Here is a 19620-nt window from a genome sequence, read left to right on the forward strand (position 1 = left end):
GAAACCAAGATGGTGACAGCATTACCAGATGCTGCTGGGGGGGAACCCAGAGGAAGAGAAGAGCTTTGGGAACAAGCTCAGCTCAGACGTCGGCTCTTGGGCAATTGAGAGCCCAGCAAGCCCAAGCCACGCTTTCCACCACCAGGACTGCAAAGCAGCCCCTCGGCAGCACAGAGCAAGAACCTGAGTGGTGGCGCCAGGACTCAGCTAAGCAGGTGAGCCTGGGCCCACCTTTAACTGTGTCCATGGTCCTCCTTGGATGCCAGGACTGCCCCAGTGCCACCGCCAGAACCCGCTCCCCCAGGGGCTCCTGGGCTGGGGAGAAGCGAGCGCCGAGCACCATCAGCCGGAGCAGCAGAGCTCACAACAGAACGACCACCACAAACACAACCTGGTGCCCGCTGCAAACACATTGGCAAAAAACGTAACTACGCCATAGGAGTTAATACTAACTTTATTATACAATATTTAAAAAGTCATTTCTCTACCTGTCCCCTTATAGCTTGCATTGTGCTGCAGTTAATTTGCTGAACCTGCAAGAATAAGTGCTTACTTCTGAGAAGGACAAGCAATTTAATCTTAAAAAGAAATACACATTTAATGACAGCAGATTTGATAAAAATGGTAGTTTTACAATTGCTTTTAAATAGTCAGATTCCTCCAAAAGTCAATCGCACTACTGGCTTCACTCTTGTGATACTCATAGCAAGGCAAGCCAGAACAGAACAGGCTGAACACGTTAATGCTCTTACACCAACATTCACGTACAGCATCCAAGCAGAGTTAACACAGAGCCAAGCAGAAGGTAATAAAAAGGCCAAATTCAATTAAGTTCATACAAACGCTAAACTAATCTCGCTTTGAATTTCACGTATTTCTGAAGCAACTACTTCACAGTTCCAATCCGTTCAGCAGCTCCTCTCCCAGGACCGCGCGCAGGGGAGCTACGAGGGGCATCGGCTGCTCCGCGGAGGGGAAGGGGCTCCTGGCACGGCCATGCCCGCCGGCTCCGCGCGTCTTTGTGTGAGAAGTGGTGGCTTCGAGGGAGGCGAGGACACAGCCAGAGGACCGGAGGGTGTTCTGCAGTTTCTTGCTTACTCTGCTCTTACTCCACAGTCTCTGAACCGATCACACGTGGATCACGGGAGCACCTGGCACAGCTGTCAGAGTAAGGCTTTATGGCACAAAGATACTTCACGTTCTGATTTGAAAAATGAGGTTCCAGTCTCGGTATCAGGAATCGCTGCTAGCAATGAAGGGCCCAGAGAACCTCAGGGTCCGTCTTCGTATCACAGTGACGTTAAGAGGGAACTGGATTGCCTCTCTCCCTCCCCTAAAACGGAGGCTCAAGAAAAACTGACGCAGCACCCTTCTTGCTCCTGCCTTTTCCTATTTGCCTTCATCTTTTAGGTCAATAACACAGTAAGCAACTTTGAGATTTTTCCAGAGATACCAACACTATACGCAACAAACCAAAATTAAGCAAAGTGCCCCATTACTATAATACAAGTTTAGGAGGAAAGAGATACACTACCCATAAATTAAGAGTACCCTTTAGCAACCTAGGAGCAGCCTCTTCCCAACCAACACAGCTGCTTTATGATCTGCACAGAAAATCCTCCTCGCAGCTTGGTCTATTTCCTATCATGTTTCCCAACCCAGTGCTGGCACAGAGTTTACATTATAAGCTCTTCTATTTTACAACACAACAGAGTATTTACAAGCCGCCAAGAGACGTGTTTTTAACCTAGCAGGCAAGCTTTGCAATGCTGCACTGTACTGCAAGAGAAGTACCAGATTTGCAAGAGGTGTTCAGGAAGTGGCGATAGAATTTAACGTGCAAACGCTTCTGAGAAACCTCTCCAGTCCCGTGCTTCAAACATCTGCTCAAAGAAAACACAGCAGAGCACAGAAAGCTGGTTCTTACGCTTCCTGCTTCACCAGCTTTAGAAACAGCGAGGCTCTGGCTGCTCGTTGGTACCCCTTCCTGTCCCCGGACTGAGCACAGGAGGCTACAGCTGCTCCTCAACATGCGCCTGGGTCTGCCCCGCTACTCAGAGCTGTGAGTGGGAAGTTCTCTGCCCGCACAGGGCAGGATCCAACCCCAGCAAACGCTACCTGAAGGCCAGCAGAGCTGCCCTCCTCCAGCCATCCCACCTGTGCTCCCACCTGGCTCCTCCTCACCGCTGCGCAGCAGTGGGTGCCTGTGCTTTTGCTGCAGCTACGGCGCTCTTGCCCCAGTAGGGATCTCGCCGGAGCACAGAGCAGCAGCAGCTCCCCAGGCGAAGGCACAGCACCTGCCGTGCTGCTCCCCTTCCTGGGCACGGGACCGCACCGCACACAGGTTTCATCTGGCGCACGCAGTCCCAACTTGTACGCAACCCCTTGATGCTGCCGATCCAAGCGCGGGACTTGTGCATCCCCAGGGCAGGGGAGGATCTCCCAGCAAGAGAGCAAAGTGGAAGCTGAGGGCTGAAAGTAAAGGATTTTCCTCATTCAGAGCTGGGCTTTACAGATGACGTCCATGCACTCCTCCTACATCTGTAGCTGAGCGTAATCTCCAACAGCCACAAGTGGCAACCGCTAGCGTCATGTGTTTGTTTTCAGAAGGGACAAGCTTTGGGGAAAAATGATATCCTTACCGCTGGTACCACACGCCTCTCCTCGCCCTTGGCACGCTGTAGAGAGGACGACTGGAGTAATCTTTATGCACAGTATTGGGTATAAACAACTGCTCCCTTCGGTGCAGAGTGACGATGACAACACGAGCCACGTGAACGGACTGCCTGTCCGCAAAGCGAAACACATAATCCCTTGTTCAGTGATCCGAGTGTTGCAAATCATGCGTACTCACAGGGCCAACCAATATCAACTAAATTTAAAAGCCAGACCCAATACAAGGTTCCAATGTTTGTTTATATAAAGGATCTTCTATTCCCACAGTTATGATTGCTGCAATTTAAAATGTTATCAAAACATCGGCACGCGGGAAGGGCTGATTTCAGGAGGTCACATCCAAGCCGCAGAGCTCCCGGGTAGCAGCACACAGCGAGGGCAGCGACCACGACACCCAAACCCAACTCCAACAACGAGGGCTGGGCACGGGCCCTGGTCCCCACTGGCATCTACTGCTCCAGCAGGATGCTGTCTCCTCCTTTTAGGTCATTAGTTCAAAGTCCAAACATTTAAATGGGTCTTTTTTTTTTTTTTTCTCCTTTTTTATCGCAACAGAACTAGGAAGATGGTATCAGAGTATCAGATCCAAATTTGCTATTGGGTATTTGGAGCTGGAAGTAGTTTCTTTTGGTCACTACTACTCAGAATAGTGATAAACGGTGATGAGCTGTTCTCCTACCCATTCCCTTCAGTGAATGGTCCCAAGTATTGGAATCAGCTGATATTGATTTTCCCTGATCCACAATAGGTCCAGACCAGAATATTTAAACAGGTTTAGAGGTGCGCAGTATTAAAAATATCCTTAAGAAACACTGAGGTAGACTGCACCAGAACAGGACAAAAATAATCCCACCACATCCACCTGCCAAGATTTTACAGATACAAATTTACATGTTCTGCGTGTTTAAGAAAACGATTTTTTTGTTGCCTTTTTTTTTTTTTACAGTGTTCTATATATTAAAATAAATAAAAAATTTCTAATAAGAAAAACTTCTCTTCCTTAGAAAAGTGTGAGAATATGTCTTCTTTCCTGCAGTGTAGTATAGAGCTGCTAAACAGTTACTACTTTGTAAAGCAGAGGAAATGTAAACGAGGCCTTTCCGAACTGAAGGATCTTACCCATGCCTGCACTGGGTGGTTTCCCCCTAACTCCGTGAGCCACCTCTGCCCTCTGCCTTCCACCCCTGTCCCAGTGGCCACCACCCCATGGTGCCGCAGCCGAGTGGAGCTGCAAGAGGTGCTTCCTGCAGACCCCGGCCCATTCCAGTCCCTCACGGGGAGGAGGCAGCAGCACAAACCAAAAGCCACGCTGCAGCCTGGTGTCCCCACTCCCACCAAGGACCTTGTTTTTTTCCCAGCAGAGAGAGCAAAGTGGCCCTTGGACTTCTCCAGGAGGAATAGCAGAGGTCTGAGCAATCTCTCCCCTGGTAAAACCAGCTCCTGCATGAAACGGCCTGCGACATCAATCATCTTCATTTCTCGCTTTAGCGCTTCTCCCTGCCAGCACGCTCCCTCATCGCAACGAGACACGCTCAGTTTCACAATGATTTTCTAACATTTTGTGCTTATCAGCTCTGTCTTTATGCAAACAGCAGCAAAACAAAGCACGGTCCAAGAGACGAAGGTTGACATCCCGAAGAGCTGAAAGCAGCGCACTGCTCACGCACGCGCCCTGGGAGAGGCGCAGGGATCTCAGGAACACATCGGAGGCCCGCAGGCAGCACGAGGCCGGACGCCTGAGCAGCAGCAGACAGGCAGCAGGGAGCTGACCACAGTCACGTTCAGCTTCTGCTTCACGTGCAGAGCCAAGAGCCTTGTGCTCGCCTCCCTTCAGCTGGTCTTTAGTGTCTTTTTTTTCGGTTAGAGTTCTTACTCGGCCTCTCTGGTTGCTTCTCCTGCGGCACAACGCGAGGGATGAGGGGGCAAACACGTAGCAGGACCCCGGAGCAGGACGTTCCGGTGTCCTTCAGCCCCCCAACGACCAAGGTAAGTCCCAACTACTTTGTCCCAGGGCTTCGCGTGGAGCCAGCTGACTGCACGGTATAAATCTTGAAACTGTTTTATAAAGCCTTGTCAAGTATAAACTTAACATGTGCTTCATAGCTCCTAAAAGGGTAATCAGCTAAAATTAGTTCATTCTGAAATCTTTGGACCACTTTAAGACCAAACAATCCCCCAAATTCTCCCCTCCCCGAAAGGACCATAAACAGTCAATAATTTATATGAAGTTAAAATTTAAACTACAGACATTTTAAATATATTACAACAAACAATATATATACTCAATGCTGTAAGGACAGAAAACTCGGTATCTCAGGTCAGGGGACTCCTACGTTGTTTGGTCTTGAAAGTACCCATAAATCTCAGATTTCTGCTCCTTTGGCTCCCAGCACATTTTCCTCATTTGTTAATGAGAGAAAACCTACTCCCAAGAGTCCTCAGTATAAAAATAATCTGTTTAGGATTCAGTCACTCCAGGGAAATGGGAAAAAGATAAGTACACACTTCCGAGAAGAGGAAAGCTTCTGTGAGAACATACAAAACTTATGTACAAAAAAGAAGTGTATATTTTGCTATACATATACACCCCACATATATATACTGCACACACGCACGCACACGCACGCACCCTTGGGATTTAACCCATTTAAAAAGTATGAAAGCAGCAGCTATTGGTCAATCTGAGGATCTGGCGCGTCCGACTGATGTGTTGAATCCTTCAGCTGTAGTGAAGAGTATGCCTGAAAGCCTGGAATTCTACTGGAAATGCTTTTGTCCTGCAGAAGTTTTGTTCCGCACCGTTACGCTGTAGCTCAGATACCAGCAAATTTCACGTCTTTTGTTGGCAAACGTGGATGCTCCTCCTTTAGTTTAACTTACACGGTCGCTTCCTGTTTTGAAACCATGGTTACAGAAAGGACAGCAGCCATGGAAACCTTTTCCATTTATGTTCACAGATAAGTCCACTGACAACCAGTCAACTTGGCAAAAAAAAAAAAAAGTATTAATCATAAGATGATTAAAAATTTGAAGAGTCTGTAGATGTGTGTCATACACTGTGGCAGCAATAACAAGAGTCCTGAGATTTGTGGAGGGGGAAAAAAAGCAGACAAAACCCTTGGGTCAAACAGGAAGCGTTAGGAGGGACTTGATCGGGGCATGGAGAGAATCCGCCCGTTTTTCTTGCCACCGTTCATGTGAGTGTAAGGTATGTGCTCTTCATAGTTCCCCTTGAGGGCCATGGAGGGTCCATTGTCCCGCCCCAGGACTTTGTCCCTCTGCGTGTACGAGGAGGGATCGAGGGGAATGCTCTCCATGTTCTCGAAGTCCATCTCGTACTCCTCCGTTTCCAGAGGTTTGTTCTCCTCACTGTAGAAGAACGAGACCTCGTGGAAGCTGGGGTGCAAGTCCTCCTTCAGCATCTCGATGATCTCAATGAAGGTGGGGCGCATTTTGGGGTTGTATTGCCAACACATCTGCATCAGGCTGTGCCTAGTTGAGGACAAAGGAGTCAGGGAGAGGAAAAAACAAATCCACACAGGCAGAGCTGGCACAGACCAGGACTGGTATCCATGTCAGACCGCCCATCACGCATGCTACTCCTTTGAACCCCACGTTCCCACCCAAACTGAGCTGTTTGTTCTCTTCCCGTCTCCGTTTTTGCCTCTAGATCCTCACACTGCTTTTTCTCTATTTCTGTCTAGATCAAAAATTCCTTCCAATTCCTTCAATTGTTCTTAACTTGGCTTCCGAAGGAAACAAGGCTGCAGTTCACGTACTCTGTGAATGTGCGCACGCACTTAGAGCCCTCTCACAATTCTTTAATTCATTCAATTTTAATTTTAACTCAGCCTGAAAGATAACAAGTTCCTTAATCTTCAAGGAAAATAGCAGGCTGTGCAGAAGAGAGAGGTCCTGTAAACAACCCACCCAAAAGAAAGGCTGCAGCGAGATGTCGTATGTTACCATACGCCACGAAGAAAGAACTTACACATCTCCTAGGTACAAAAAAAGTTGTAAACTGCAGTTTGTAACTGGCCACAAGAGACAACTGTCCAGGACAGCAGGCTTTTTTCACAAGGATACTCACAAAACATGTTTATTTTTTGAGTCTGGAAGTGCTGTTTTGGCCAGAAGTGGGCTGGCGTAAGAAGTTACTGGAAACAGGGAGTTACTATTAGCCTTGCCTTTTCCAACAAGGGCTCCTTCCCCTCACCTCTGCACGCTGCTGCAGCAGTGGCTCCTTACACCCCTCTACCAAAACACCCTAGCTCAGGTTAAACACTTGGTAACAGGATTTATTTTTCTTAATCACTCTGAAGCAGCTTAGGAAGCATCTGGCTAGGCAGCCGCGCTGGCAGGTCTGAGGATGCAGCAACCTCCAAAGCGTGAACATCACGAGCAGCTGCAGACATTAACCCTTAACCCTGGTACAGGAGAACGTCTGGCTTCAGTTTGTAATCCTCTTTGCAAGGTGTTTAGCACTCTGCCTCTACACAGTGCCCTCTTTTCTCCCTAAACTTGCAGGCAGCCTAACCTTGTACTTTGAGTGGGAAAGGAGCCTGCAGGAGACATGAAAAGGCCTCGGACACGATAAGCAGCTTGGGGCTTAGCAGAGCATTCTCCTACCTCTCCCTCCTCCTTAGTCATAAATTGGATTTCTGAAAATCAGCAGTAAAGAGTTGCTGTAATTCTCAAGACTATTTACGTAGTACAGAGAGATGAATTAGAGAAAACCTCAGCAGATGTGGGATTAACAAACTGCTCTCCAGCCTTTATAGCCCCAAGGATGCAGACTGTGGCCAGGCTCTGCCCCATGACACAAGCCAACGGCCATCCACTAGTGCAGCTTGGTCAGCTGGCACCCGCTTTACTACTTACAGCCTCTCTGGGCAGTTGTCCGGCTGATCCAGGTATCCTCCATCCATTACAAACTTTAGCACCTGTTCGTTGGAGAGTCCCTGGTACGGCTGCTCTGCTAAACTGCTTATTTCCCAAAGGACAACACCAAATGACCTAAGAAAGAAACAAGACTCCTGGTGAGAAACATTCTGAAGACCTACAAGTGATAGCCTTATTTTGGAGAACGCATACTTTAAAAGAATACTACTATATTTTTAAGAGGGTTTCAAAACAATGCTGTGTTTTGTCTGTACTCAGAAGAAGTTAGCAACTCACAGTGTAAACAACATGCATTAAAACGGTGAGTTCTTGATTCATCTGGGATTGCAGAGTACAACTTACCACACATCTGAGTAAGTAGTGAAAACACCGTCCTTCAATGATTCGGGTGCCATCCAGCGCACAGGCAGAAGTCCTTTGCCTCCCTTACGGTAATAATCCGTCTCGTAGATATCTCTGGTCATGCCAAAGTCTGAGAAAAGCAATCGGGATGTGTTAAATGTCTCTCCTTCCATGCTGCTTTTACTGTGCAACATCTCTAGATGAGTGTTTCCTTCCTTTGACGCCAGGCTATTTTCATACACCCAGTAAGCCTCCTATGCAACTTCCAGCAATTTGTCACCTCGTGATTAACATTCAAAACACTTTCCTTTTCCCTGCATTTTTTCTTTTGTGAACTACTACAGAGCTGTGATAGAGACTCCAGAGTTGCAATTTTTAGTGACAGCTTCTAGTCTAAACATTATTTTTATTCATCTCCTTTAAGGAAAACAGAGCCGTCTTTGCCCTTAAATCCCACTGCCTTGGCTTTAAGTCCAAAGAGGTCTGAAAAACCACCAAGCCTTGAGGTTTCAGTTTATTTTTACATTTTGTATTTACTTACTTCCAAATGGATTTGGGTTAAAAACTGTTTCTTGTGGAAGACAAATGACTTTTTAAAAGGCACCTGACCTAGTGACAGGGTTAGCGAAGCTTGCTTTGTTGTGCCAAACACCTTCTTTGTCATAATACTCATATTACAAGTATTATGACAGAATAGAGGTGATTAGAGAAGTTGCTCTGGTTTTAAGGGAGACATTTTTCTTACTGAAGCCCATACAATTCTTTTACAAGGAAGAAAAACAGAAAAGTTTGCTGCATTTCCAAAGGGAGCCAGTGGAAATCACCGGTGTTCGCTGCATTGCTCTTGGGTTTTATACACGTAAGTATGACCCACAGAATTCTCTTCTGACCACATACTACATACCTCCAATTTTTACCGTGAAGTCCTCTGCAACCATACAGTTACGAGCTGCAAGATCTCTGTGCACAAATTTTTTGGCATTCAGATAGGCCATACCATCAGCGATCTCTGCAGCCATCTGGATCATTTCTCTCAGCGTTGGCGGTGGACGGCCAGGGTTATTCTACGATAAATAAACAAGTATTAAAAACCAAATCTAGTTAGCCTGTTACACATGTACTGCCTCTCTCCTGTCTGTACCTCGGCATCAGGTCTCAAAGAGCGAAGGTAGCTTTTCAAATCTCCATGTGCCATCAACTCCATGACCACCAGCGTAGGTTGTCCTTTTGAGACCACCCCGAGGAGGCGAACCTGGAAAATAAATGAGACTTTTCCTCAAGGTTGTGTCCAAGCACACTGGGCAGAGTCCAGCTATGAGAACCGGGTGTTATAACAAAGCCAACACCCTGAACAAGAGCTTGGAACGGCACCACAAAGCCACTTAAGGCTGAGAAGTTTTGAAAGAGCAAATGTGAAATGATGCAAGCAGATTCACACATTTTATAAAATCTGACAAGTAAAGATCCCAGCGCTTTTGATCAACTGCTTCTGCAGAAAGGCTGCTTTTGTAGGCTGAACACCAAGCTTTGAAAGCGTTAGAGAAATATTAGTTATGTGATGGGACTTTCACTTGCTAATCATCTGAGGCAGCCAGCGATGCTTACCACATGATGGCAGCTGAACCCTTTCATCACAGAAGCTTCATTTAAGAACTCGATGCGCTCTCGGAGGCTGGCTGATTCGTTAACGGTTTTCACAGCTACTCGAGTCTCTGGCTCTCCCTTCACAATGTCCTTGGCAATTCCTTCATATACCATGCCAAAGGAGCCCTGTCCCAGCTCTCGGAGGAGAGTGATCTTCTCTCGTGGAACCTCCCATTCATCAGGGACATAGACTGCCAAAACAGAGGGAGACATTTCTGAATTGAGCAACTATCTTTCAAAAGCCATTTCTGCAGTACAACTGTCACAGGATATTGTGGTATGTAAAGACAACCGGAAAAACTCCATAAAGAAAAAGCCAGTCCCATACTGTTGCACTGTCTGAATGACTACACGAGAAATAAGGCACAGAGGAAAGCCCCCACTGCTCTCACCATCACTGGCGCTGAGATACTCGGGGTTAGAAGATGCGTAGAGCGGCCCAGTTGGTCCTTCGGTTTGTCTGAAAAGGAAACACAAATTCTTTAGCACATTTGCAGCTTTTGACATGTTACAAATGAAGGCAGTTTGATTAATTCCCAAAGTGTGCAATAAATAGCGACTATCCCAATTTCCAAAGGCACAAAAAATATTTCCTAAGCTAAATTAATGTTATAATCATCATCTAAATTAGAAAATAAACAATTCCAACAATTAAAACCTTTACATACAAGTTTTGCTTGTTGTGGTAAAAATGATGAGAAGTTGCACTCACCTCTTTTTCACAAGAACGTAAGCAGCTCCAATAATTCCAGCAATTATTATGGCAAAAATAATCGGAACGATTATAACAGCAATATTAGGCTGAGCATTCACTAAGAGAGAAAGAGAGAGAATTGGAGGTATTACACAGGTCTCAAAATCCAAATCTTCTGTATAAGATCTCTTCCTTGACTAAACAAGAAAGAGCAGGAAGTCAGAGGCTGCTTCAGGTAGAGAATGCAGAGCTGCTCAGAACAAGAACTCAAACTGCTGTTCAACAGCTAAATTAAGAAAATGGACACATTCCTAATTCCAGTTTCTGGAAAACAGATGTATTGGTAAACATTTCATACCCCCCTACAGGTCCCTTTGCACTCCTTGCTAAGCCCCACCATCTTCCAACTGAAATCTGGGTTCTGATCAAAAAGATGATGTTGAAAACCAAAGAACTCACAATAATCAGCCACGTAGAAATAGGTAGGTTCTGTCCATGAGCCATTTCCAGCCAGCGACGTAGCTCGTATACGGACACTGTAGTTTCCAGGCTGCAGTCCACGCAGTTTGCAGCCCTGCTCACTGGCAAAGTGCTTACGGGAAACGCAGTAGTGTGCTTCCTGCAGGAGGAGGGAAGGGGCAGGCTGTGTTACGCTACCTCTGCAACAACCTCGGGCTCTCTAACAGCCCACTAGGATTTCTTCCTCACCTCCTTCACTGGCAAATGTATACAAATAGGGTTTTCACATGCTCGGGTCTTTTCCAAGATAGTGGCTTGTCCTGGATTTACATTTTATAGTTTAGAGTAGTTCAGATTACACACAGCATATGCCATTTGCTGTACTAGAGCTCAGCCCTGAAATCTGACCTCAGCTGGCAAGCCCTCCTGCCCACACGGCACTGGCATGCTGCACAGGCTCTAGGACTGCTCATAGCCTCTCCTGCTGCTCAGAGCTTTAACTTCTCTGAGCAATTTACATTTACATGTATATTTTCTGTCCTTCTGTGAAATAAAATTTCTAAGAATGTCCATGCAGAAAGTTAGCAAAATAAATATTGGATGAATGGGCACTGTAGAGTGAAGAACCCAGGGAAAGGCAGAAAGGTCTCTGCAAGTCCAGCCTCTAGCTGTTACCTTTCAGCAGCCTCCCCAGCACCACCACTACCACAGCTTGTAACAAGAGGGACTGAAGCATGGAGCTACTTCTCCAAACATGCTGTGTTAAGGAAGAAGCAGAAATTCTCACCTCTGTCTCCCCAAGACGTCCGTAATTCACTTCATAAAGCACAATAAGACCGTTTGGCTCCTTTGGTTCCTGCCACTTCAAGTGCACGGTATTTTTTTCAACCAGTTCATGGGTAACTGGACCAACGATGTCATCGGCCTTAGCTAAAATCAAAGTCATGATTAATAATAGTTTTCTTTCATGTCTTTTGCAAAATGCAAAACTGACAATACTTCATCCATCATCTTCTCCTACCAGGACATACAGAGAGCACAGTCCGTGATGTTTCTGCAAAGCAGCTGGCTCTCATGGGAAAAGCAGCATTTTGAAAACAGCCATCAACCCAGAGCAAAGCTCAGGAAGCTAATTACCTTCTGGCATGGTCCTGGCACTGACATAAGCTGCAACGCTGCATCGAGATTCCTGAGCGTCGTGGTTACAAGCGTGGAGCTCAATACGATACCCTGTGAAATGCCGCAGGCCTGAGATAACCAAAGACTCCTTAAACTTAACTTTTTCAAAAGGTTTCTGTTCCTCTGAATTCTCAGATGCAGCTGCAGAAGAGTTTGGAGAGGATGCAATGGTGGGTATCACCACAGTGGCATTTGCTACAGAGCCGAGGTCTCTTCGTTTTCTTGATGGCCTATTAAATAATGCATTAGAATGTTATTTGTTATACCCAATATAAATGCATCCACCTGAAAAGAAATAGTTAAAATGGGAGAGCTCAGAGTGCAATCGAAAAGTCAAATTCAAGACCCACATTTGCAATACAAGAAAGAAATTCCAGTGCACACGGCTTTTCAGAATTACGTATCCCTGAGATGATTTCCCTGCACAACTGTGTACAGGAAAAAAAAAAAAATCCAGGCCTAAGGTATTTGCTTGGGAATTCAAATTCTCCTGAACCTTCTCAGCAGAATAGAGCTCTAGCAGGCTGCCTCGTGGATGCCTTGTACACAGTGTTGCAATGCTTGGGAGTTCATCTCCTACACATTCTAGCTTTGAACAAATGAGGTCATATCACAGCCCCCAACTCTGACGACCTTGGATGTTCCACATATTCCGAGTGTCATAAATTTGCATTTATGAAGCGTAAGACCAGTTTCATAGCTCACTGGAATACATCTGCTGCTTTGAACCCTAATTCTGAACTTATCTATTTCGACAGATAATTTTAACCTTTTCCCCAGAGACCAAATTTATTAAGATCTTTCCAGCAGGCGCATTTAAGACACACGGATTCAGACTACAAATTAGCTGTGCTGTTTGTTAACCAAATATTGCTTCTCAAGTTATTGCACTTCAGTCTGAAAATCAATTTTTTGCTGCCGTAAAAATAGAATCGGCCCCGTGATCTTGTCAACTCCCCTGTTTGCAAGTGAGCGCCACTAGCCAACTTTCATGTCAGATTTCATCAGTAAATAAACAGAATCAGTTCAATGGAATTAAAAACCGTTCAGCACGTAATTCCTTGGGAACAAAAGGAACAAGAATCAAAACAGAACTCCTGCCACACATCCACCGCTAGGAATTCCAGGTTGGGAACCAACCAAGGCGGTGAATCAGTAACAGTATTTGGTTACACAAAAGGAATTAATGCCATCTGAAAGCAGAGCGGTGTATTTTAAGGGGATGATGATCTTTGTTTGTGTGTGCATGTGTGTGCAGCTATTAAAGGGTACAAAGAGTGACCTGAACTGAACCCACACTTGAGGCATCTCCAGTCTCTAAAAATGTAACAAGCTGTTGAAGCAAATCCGTGCTGCTGAACTGAACTTTCCACTGCCACCCTCTGACTATCGGGCAAATGATTGGCGCAGTACAGCTTTGGCAGGTGACTGCACAGGCTGGGTGTTTGTCTGCCACCCCCAGCCCCACTTCCTGATGTTCCTTATGCTCAAACAGCAAGCGCAACCAGCCCGAAAGCTGATTTTAAGATTTCCTCCAACTAAAGATTGGGTTGGACGCAACGACGTAAGCACATTCGTCCACTTGATGAAAAAACATGATTCCAAACGTCAGGTTTGGCAGAGCACGTTCCAGCTTCTCGTTTTCTCTTCCCCTAATTACTAATTAACTCCAGAGACATCATTTTGGAGTTGCTGTTATCTCAGCCTGCGCATTGTTCTGAACAGTGTCCCCTAACAATGGGGCAGAGTTCAGAGACCCAGGTCTGGGTCATGCCAACTCCCTCCCTTGGAAGCAATTCTTACAGTCAACCAGGATCTTGTTTGGACTTCAAAACAAAGCTGCACGCCACTGTTTACAAAGTGTGGATTCAGCTGTTCCTCATGTTCAAGAGAATTTTGTTTTTCACAAGTAAAACAGTAATTTGACTACTGATGCAACACAGAGTAAAACACAAGAATAACTTCTTCCTCTGGTAACAGAAAACAAGAAAAGCTTCTGAAGCTGTAAACACAATCTTCCCATATTTATTATCCTAGATTTGCAGCAATTTTCTTGCCAACTTCGTTGTATTTTCAAACAATTTGTGCCTTCCCTAGTTGTTCCACTGCAACTTCCATTAAGATTCATGGCCATTTCAGCAGCTCCAACGACCTTCCCTACAAAATGCCCAGTCTCAGATTCCTTCTCCCCCTAGCATCAGAGACAGTCAGCACATGTGAGGGCTTCTGGTTCAGGAAAGGATGAAGTGAGAACCCATCACATGCAACATGAGGTGAGCTGAGGGATTTTAAAAATGCATTAGCTAGCTCAAACCAAGTTTTTCCACACACCTGAAACTGGCACAGGCTGTCATTGCTGCTACAAGAGCAGCTTGCCTCCCTTCCCCCTTGTGCTGGCACAAGCATTTATGTATTTGTCTACACAATTAATCGGACTGGACTGGGAAACCTAGAAAAAGAAGTTGCTTTTAATGTGAGTCATTTCTCAGACCTGTAGCCCATTAATGTGTGTAATGACATGAGCGTGTGTGTGACAGAGAGACAGAAGGACAGAGACAGAGAGAAGGGTGAGACTGCTGCTGCAGTAGAAATGGTTGAGAGTGTACATGAGAACACATCCTGAATAGCAGCCATTTACCTCCCCTCTGCCTCTCAGGACTTTTATTACTTTTGAAATCTTTCCATGCTTTCCACAGAGTCATGGAGCAGCTGAGGTTGCAAGGCACCTTCCAAGATCATTTAATCTGACCCCTGCACAACGCAGGGACAGCTAGAGCAGGTTGCTCAGGACCACATCCAGCTGGGTTTTGAGTACTTCCAAGGACTGAGACCCCACAACCTCCCTGAGCAACCTGCTCCAGCGTTCAATCCCCCTTTTGCTCCAATCTGTGCAAAACTTGTTTCGATGTAAGAGCAAATAACACAGGAAAGAAGAAACAAAGCATCAGCTTCTGATGGCCACTTTGTTCAGCTACAAAGGGAGGTTGCAAAGCAGGTGGCGTAAAGATACCCACTGGCTCCAACTAGGAACGTGGCTATGGCAAGAGATGTTTAGACACTTCTAGTTTGCTTTGCCTATGCCAGAGCAAATCAGCCCACAAGACTTGTGACAGTATCTCCTGGAGTAGCTAGTTAGCTGTGCACATGGGGAAGGAACAACTTCTGGGATTTCCAGCAGGGTTCTGAGAAAGTCAGGTGAGATCAGACCCAGACCAAAGCAGGGCACGGCAGATCTGTGGGACAGCCTCATACTTGGCTGGATACTGCACAGGGATCCAGCAGCTGGGAACAGGACAGAGGGGGAAAATGGTACATGGAAAACAAGGAGACAACACATAGGGGAAGTCACTTCTCAACTGCACTGTCTTCTGCACCCTGCCACCTTCTGTCCTCTGCTGGCCTCGTCACTGAAGTTCCTCCCTGCGACCAGCAGAAGGCTTCTTATCTCCAGGGGTGTCCACACTGCACCTCGAGAGAGGCTGAGACTATCAGGAGCATCATAAAAGAGAACCTGAAGTAAAACACACTTCATGCTCAGTTGCCAGGCTTTAGACAGGCTGCCCTTTGAACAGGCAATAGGCACAGTATTTACAGGAAAATTCTAATTTATGTTGCCACAGCCTGAAACTTGTTAGAGAAGAGAGGATGCAGGTCAGCAGGACGGTATCTTTACTGTTCACTTGTAACAGAAGAGGCTTGTGCTAAAAAGATTAATTAGCCTGGGGAAGTAGAGATTTCTTCCTTAGCAGGCTGACAAGGTGGCACATCCTGGTGATTGGTTTCTTCCTAAAATACATACCCCAGAAACTGGCCTGAGAAGCATCCTGGGCTGGCTGCACAATAAAATAAAAATAAAATCAAATAAAAACAGGAAAAGGAAAAAGAGGAAAAAAAAAAAAGTAATCAGATTGTCAGTATTGTTTGCCTACATCAGGAGGAGTTTGGCTTCTGTACATGGCTTGTTTCTCCTCTGCTTTTAAAGATGGTGTGTCCTGCCAGCACTTTGCACACTGAAACTTGTCCTGATCAGCACTAAAAGCAAAGAAATAGCAAACGGAGTGACTGCACAAACTTCCATGTGACAACTGCAGGCATCAAATCGGACTCCCAAAGAAGAGACACTGCCTACAATTCACTCAGTTATACAAAAACACTCTCTGAAGAAAGGTAGCTTTTGTCAAGCAGCTGCAAGTAAATGTTTAATAGCTATGGGCAGGAGGCAGAGAACAAATTTAGAGCACAAAATACATGACAGTGAAGAGGGTAAATCATTACAGCCTAACCTGATTCCCAGTGCTTCCTCTGTAAGTTGCATATGAAGTGTGAAGACATTCAACACCACTTAATGTGACACTGTGTGTGCCATTCAAAACAGGACATTCACCACCCACAGCACTTGCATTCCTCATGGTATTGGAAGTATTTCCCAGACTAAGTGCAAGGAAGACCGCAAATACCGCGCTAAAGGACAAGGCCGTGGCATGGTAAAACTCCCCTTTCTTTTCAACTGGATGAGAAGCTAGATCATGAAATTTTAAGACAGAAAAAAATGGCTATTTTTGGCCTCACACAAGTTTAAGTGAGATACAGGGTTTTAGCTATTTGTTGAGGATTCGCCCTTTATTCTCAGGCTGAGGAGAATTCAGAGACAGGAAATAAGAGAGGAATCTTCCAGATCTGTAATACCATTACTTGTAAGCACTCAGCTCTCACCAGCCTCCGACACACATTCAGCTGGACTTGACGGTCCCACGGAATCCCAGACAGACAGGCAACATGACAGTGTCCAGCCCCATACTTTTGTTTAGTAACCAATTACACTTCCCTACCCCAGACTACGTGGGCAGCAAGTTTTGCTATTCATACCTGGGGACGAAAACCTCGTTGTGAAGGTAGTTCTCAAACGTCTTGCGGAAAGCAGACTCTTCCAGCTCCTTTTGTATTTGAGAGTCTGTTTTAGGACAGGAACAACACTCTCCGCTGACATCCTCATTTTCACTTTGATTGTACTTCTGAGGGTCTTCAGATTCAAAAGGAGGAGACCACGTCCTTGAGGGCAGCTTTAATCCTACGGACAAAACAATTCTATTATCACTCATGCTTGGCATGCCAGAAGCATATGTTTGATCTTAGCAAGATCCAAAACTAGAGTACACAGGATTCATAGCACATTTAGGCCTCCCACGGTCTAGGCTCATCTAGGGTTGAGCAGTGTTCCCTCTCCTACAACAGGGCCTTGATTCAAAACTATGCTAGCTCTGAAATGAAGCTCAAGTGCTGCTGTCACCAGAGTCCTACCGCTGTTCACCTCAGTTTGGGTAACACAGAGCTGCCGAGAGTCTGAGAGTCCTCAGTGAAACTCTGAATCCTGAAATAATTCCAAAACCTGAAGCACAAGGTGCCTTCAAAAATGAACTTAGCCACTGATCTCCAGAAACACAGCAGTGTTTTACTTTACTGTCTCCATAGCTGCTATTAAACTGGTTACTCAGTTTAAAAAGAACAAGCGCAGAAGGGAGATACACAAATAAAAAATACATGTTAGATTACTTCATGAAAAAATGGTTTTGGAGATCGTTTGCATGTGACTTGGCAACAGTGACTAATGTATAATGTGACTGAACAGTGGGAGAATGCAGCTACATGGCAGCCTGTTTCTTGAACAAGACTTCAGAACAGCAAAATTAGGCATCCTGAGCACCTCCAGGGTGTGTGCAAAATCTCCATACAATGCTGAGATAGCTCCACCATCTGGAAGGCCTGAAAGAAGGGCACAGAGCAAGAAGTGGAACTCACCCTTTAGGCAGTAATCGAGTTCATACAGCTCACTGTCTTCGGCCTGCTGCTGCCAGAACACCAGGTAGTGCGTGATGTTCCCGTTGGGCTCTGACGGGGGCTTCCACTTCAGAATAATTTGGGATGAAGAGTTGGAAACAGATATCGGATCTAACGGAACTGACGGAACTGGGTGGGTGGGAAAGAGACAAGAGGTCACTTCCACGGCTCTGAGAGAGACCTCGACAAACACAGGGAACATTTCCATTTCCCTGGGAACAAGCAGTGCTCTCCATAGTAGGCCCACTGACACCCAACAGTCCTGCAGCAGGACACACCAGTGTACACAAGCCCTACACACAGCACGTGGAAAAGGTACACACTGGCACCCCCTCCCCATCCAGGGAAGCATACAGTCTTCCATTTCTTTAGGAATACCTTCCTACAGATATAGAGCAGTGATGTCAGGGGAAAAGTTTCATAGATATGGGACTATCGTGACTACCAGCCAGAAGACTGAAGGTCTGTTTTGCTTGAATATTTGCAATATAACATTAATTTAAAATAATACTGACCAGTAGCATTGGTCTGGACATAGATGATTTCACTCTTTGCACCGTATGTCCTTCGTTCATCTGAGAAGGTGACCAGGGTTTTAACAAACACAGCATATTGTGTCCATGGCTTTAAGCCCCTAAGAAGCCAGCCTGGCTGGGCCTGGGCTTTGGGCTCGTTTGACCGTGGCGGTGGGTCAACATCCACAACTGTCCAGCTATTTGACCCACAAGCATCTTGTCCATCGAACTCTGTCACATTTTGGTAAGGACTTAAAAAAGAAAAAAAAAAAAAGGCTCAAATTAACAAAATCCTAATTTCAAGCTTCTGGGAACATCATTTCTAAAGACATCCACAAAAGTTACAATCCCTTACACCTTGCAGAAAGTCTGATCATTTCTCCTATGCATACTGAAAATGAAGCACAGGGGCCTTTGTAACCCAGCCTCCTAACAGCATCACAGATCAGGTACCACCCCACAGCCGATCCATACGACTAAATCTCAGCTAATTATTTTCAGCCTAATGGAAACCAGTTTGGTAACCTTGATTTTTAAAAGACTGTTTCCTACCTAAATGGGAATAAATGCCTCCTTATCCTATGGAGATAATGGGGAGATGGATAGAGCATGCAAGTCTAGAACAGTTGGAACAACTGATGTTTGGGTTGCTCTTAAGTGAGCAATTTTCACTGTATACAACCAAGTTAAGTCAGGGAACTTAATGAGCATTTATATAAAAGGGTAACATCAGAAACTTAAGTGTAGTGTCCGTGACTGTCTGGCTCCTAATTAGCTATGACCACAGCAGTCTTAATATCTACTCTTCAGTGCCAGCTGTTGTTTGTGGAAGCCCAGCATGGCTATCGTTTTGTAGCCCAACCAAGGGTTACTGGAGCTACCCTCTCCTTAAGCTGCCACTTACGCTTCTTTGTAAAAAAGCATAAATCCCAGAAGATCACGGAAATCAGGCGGCCAGTACGGCTCCCACTTCAAAAGGATCTTGTCGTGAGATGTTCTAATAGAAGAAAATTTCAGCAATTCATTTTCACCTATAACGAAAGAGAAAGGACAATCGTTTGCTTAATGCTAAAAAAGACTTTTCTGTTTTTCATTATTTTAGAAGTTTTTGTTCTCCACAGATAAATATGAGAACCTTGGCATTGAGAACTACTCATTAAAAACTTATCTTACTTCCACGTTATTCCTGCCTTAAGCCAGGGGTTGGAATAGATGACCTCCCAAGGTTTCTGCCAGCTTCATTTTTTTTTTTTTATGACTTTAAGAAAATAAATCCAAGTTTAACTAAAAGCTAGTAAGCAGGAAATCTAAAGGAAATACATTTTTAAATTAATGACAATATATACAGCTGAACCCAGCAACTCGGTTTGCACA

At 45.4% G+C, this 19620-nt stretch overlaps 1 protein-coding gene across 1 annotated transcript in view; it reads right to left on the bottom strand.

Moving 5' to 3' along the window:
* Positions 1 to 436: 436 nt before the first annotated feature.
* Positions 437 to 19620, bottom strand: part of INSR (insulin receptor) — a 55191-nt gene continuing 36007 nt past the window's right edge. Inside the window, exons 7-21 of the mRNA XM_038169078.2 lie at positions 19151 to 19277; positions 18247 to 18497; positions 17693 to 17860; positions 16763 to 16964; positions 11855 to 12126; positions 11505 to 11647; positions 10718 to 10877; positions 10277 to 10376; positions 9957 to 10024; positions 9526 to 9755; positions 9062 to 9172; positions 8825 to 8984; positions 7921 to 8050; positions 7558 to 7692; positions 437 to 6168 (exon numbers count right to left, since the gene is read on the bottom strand). Of these exons, the coding sequence (XP_038025006.1) occupies positions 5814 to 6168; positions 7558 to 7692; positions 7921 to 8050; positions 8825 to 8984; positions 9062 to 9172; positions 9526 to 9755; positions 9957 to 10024; positions 10277 to 10376; positions 10718 to 10877; positions 11505 to 11647; positions 11855 to 12126; positions 16763 to 16964; positions 17693 to 17860; positions 18247 to 18497; positions 19151 to 19277 (2612 nt within the window). The 3' untranslated portion in view covers positions 437 to 5813. The remainder of the gene's footprint in view (positions 6169 to 7557; positions 7693 to 7920; positions 8051 to 8824; positions 8985 to 9061; positions 9173 to 9525; positions 9756 to 9956; positions 10025 to 10276; positions 10377 to 10717; positions 10878 to 11504; positions 11648 to 11854; positions 12127 to 16762; positions 16965 to 17692; positions 17861 to 18246; positions 18498 to 19150; positions 19278 to 19620) is intronic.

The sequence above is a fragment of the Anas platyrhynchos genome, chromosome 29 (assembly GCF_047663525.1).
Source record: "Anas platyrhynchos isolate ZD024472 breed Pekin duck chromosome 29, IASCAAS_PekinDuck_T2T, whole genome shotgun sequence".
Classification (NCBI taxonomy): Eukaryota; Metazoa; Chordata; class Aves; order Anseriformes; family Anatidae; genus Anas; species Anas platyrhynchos.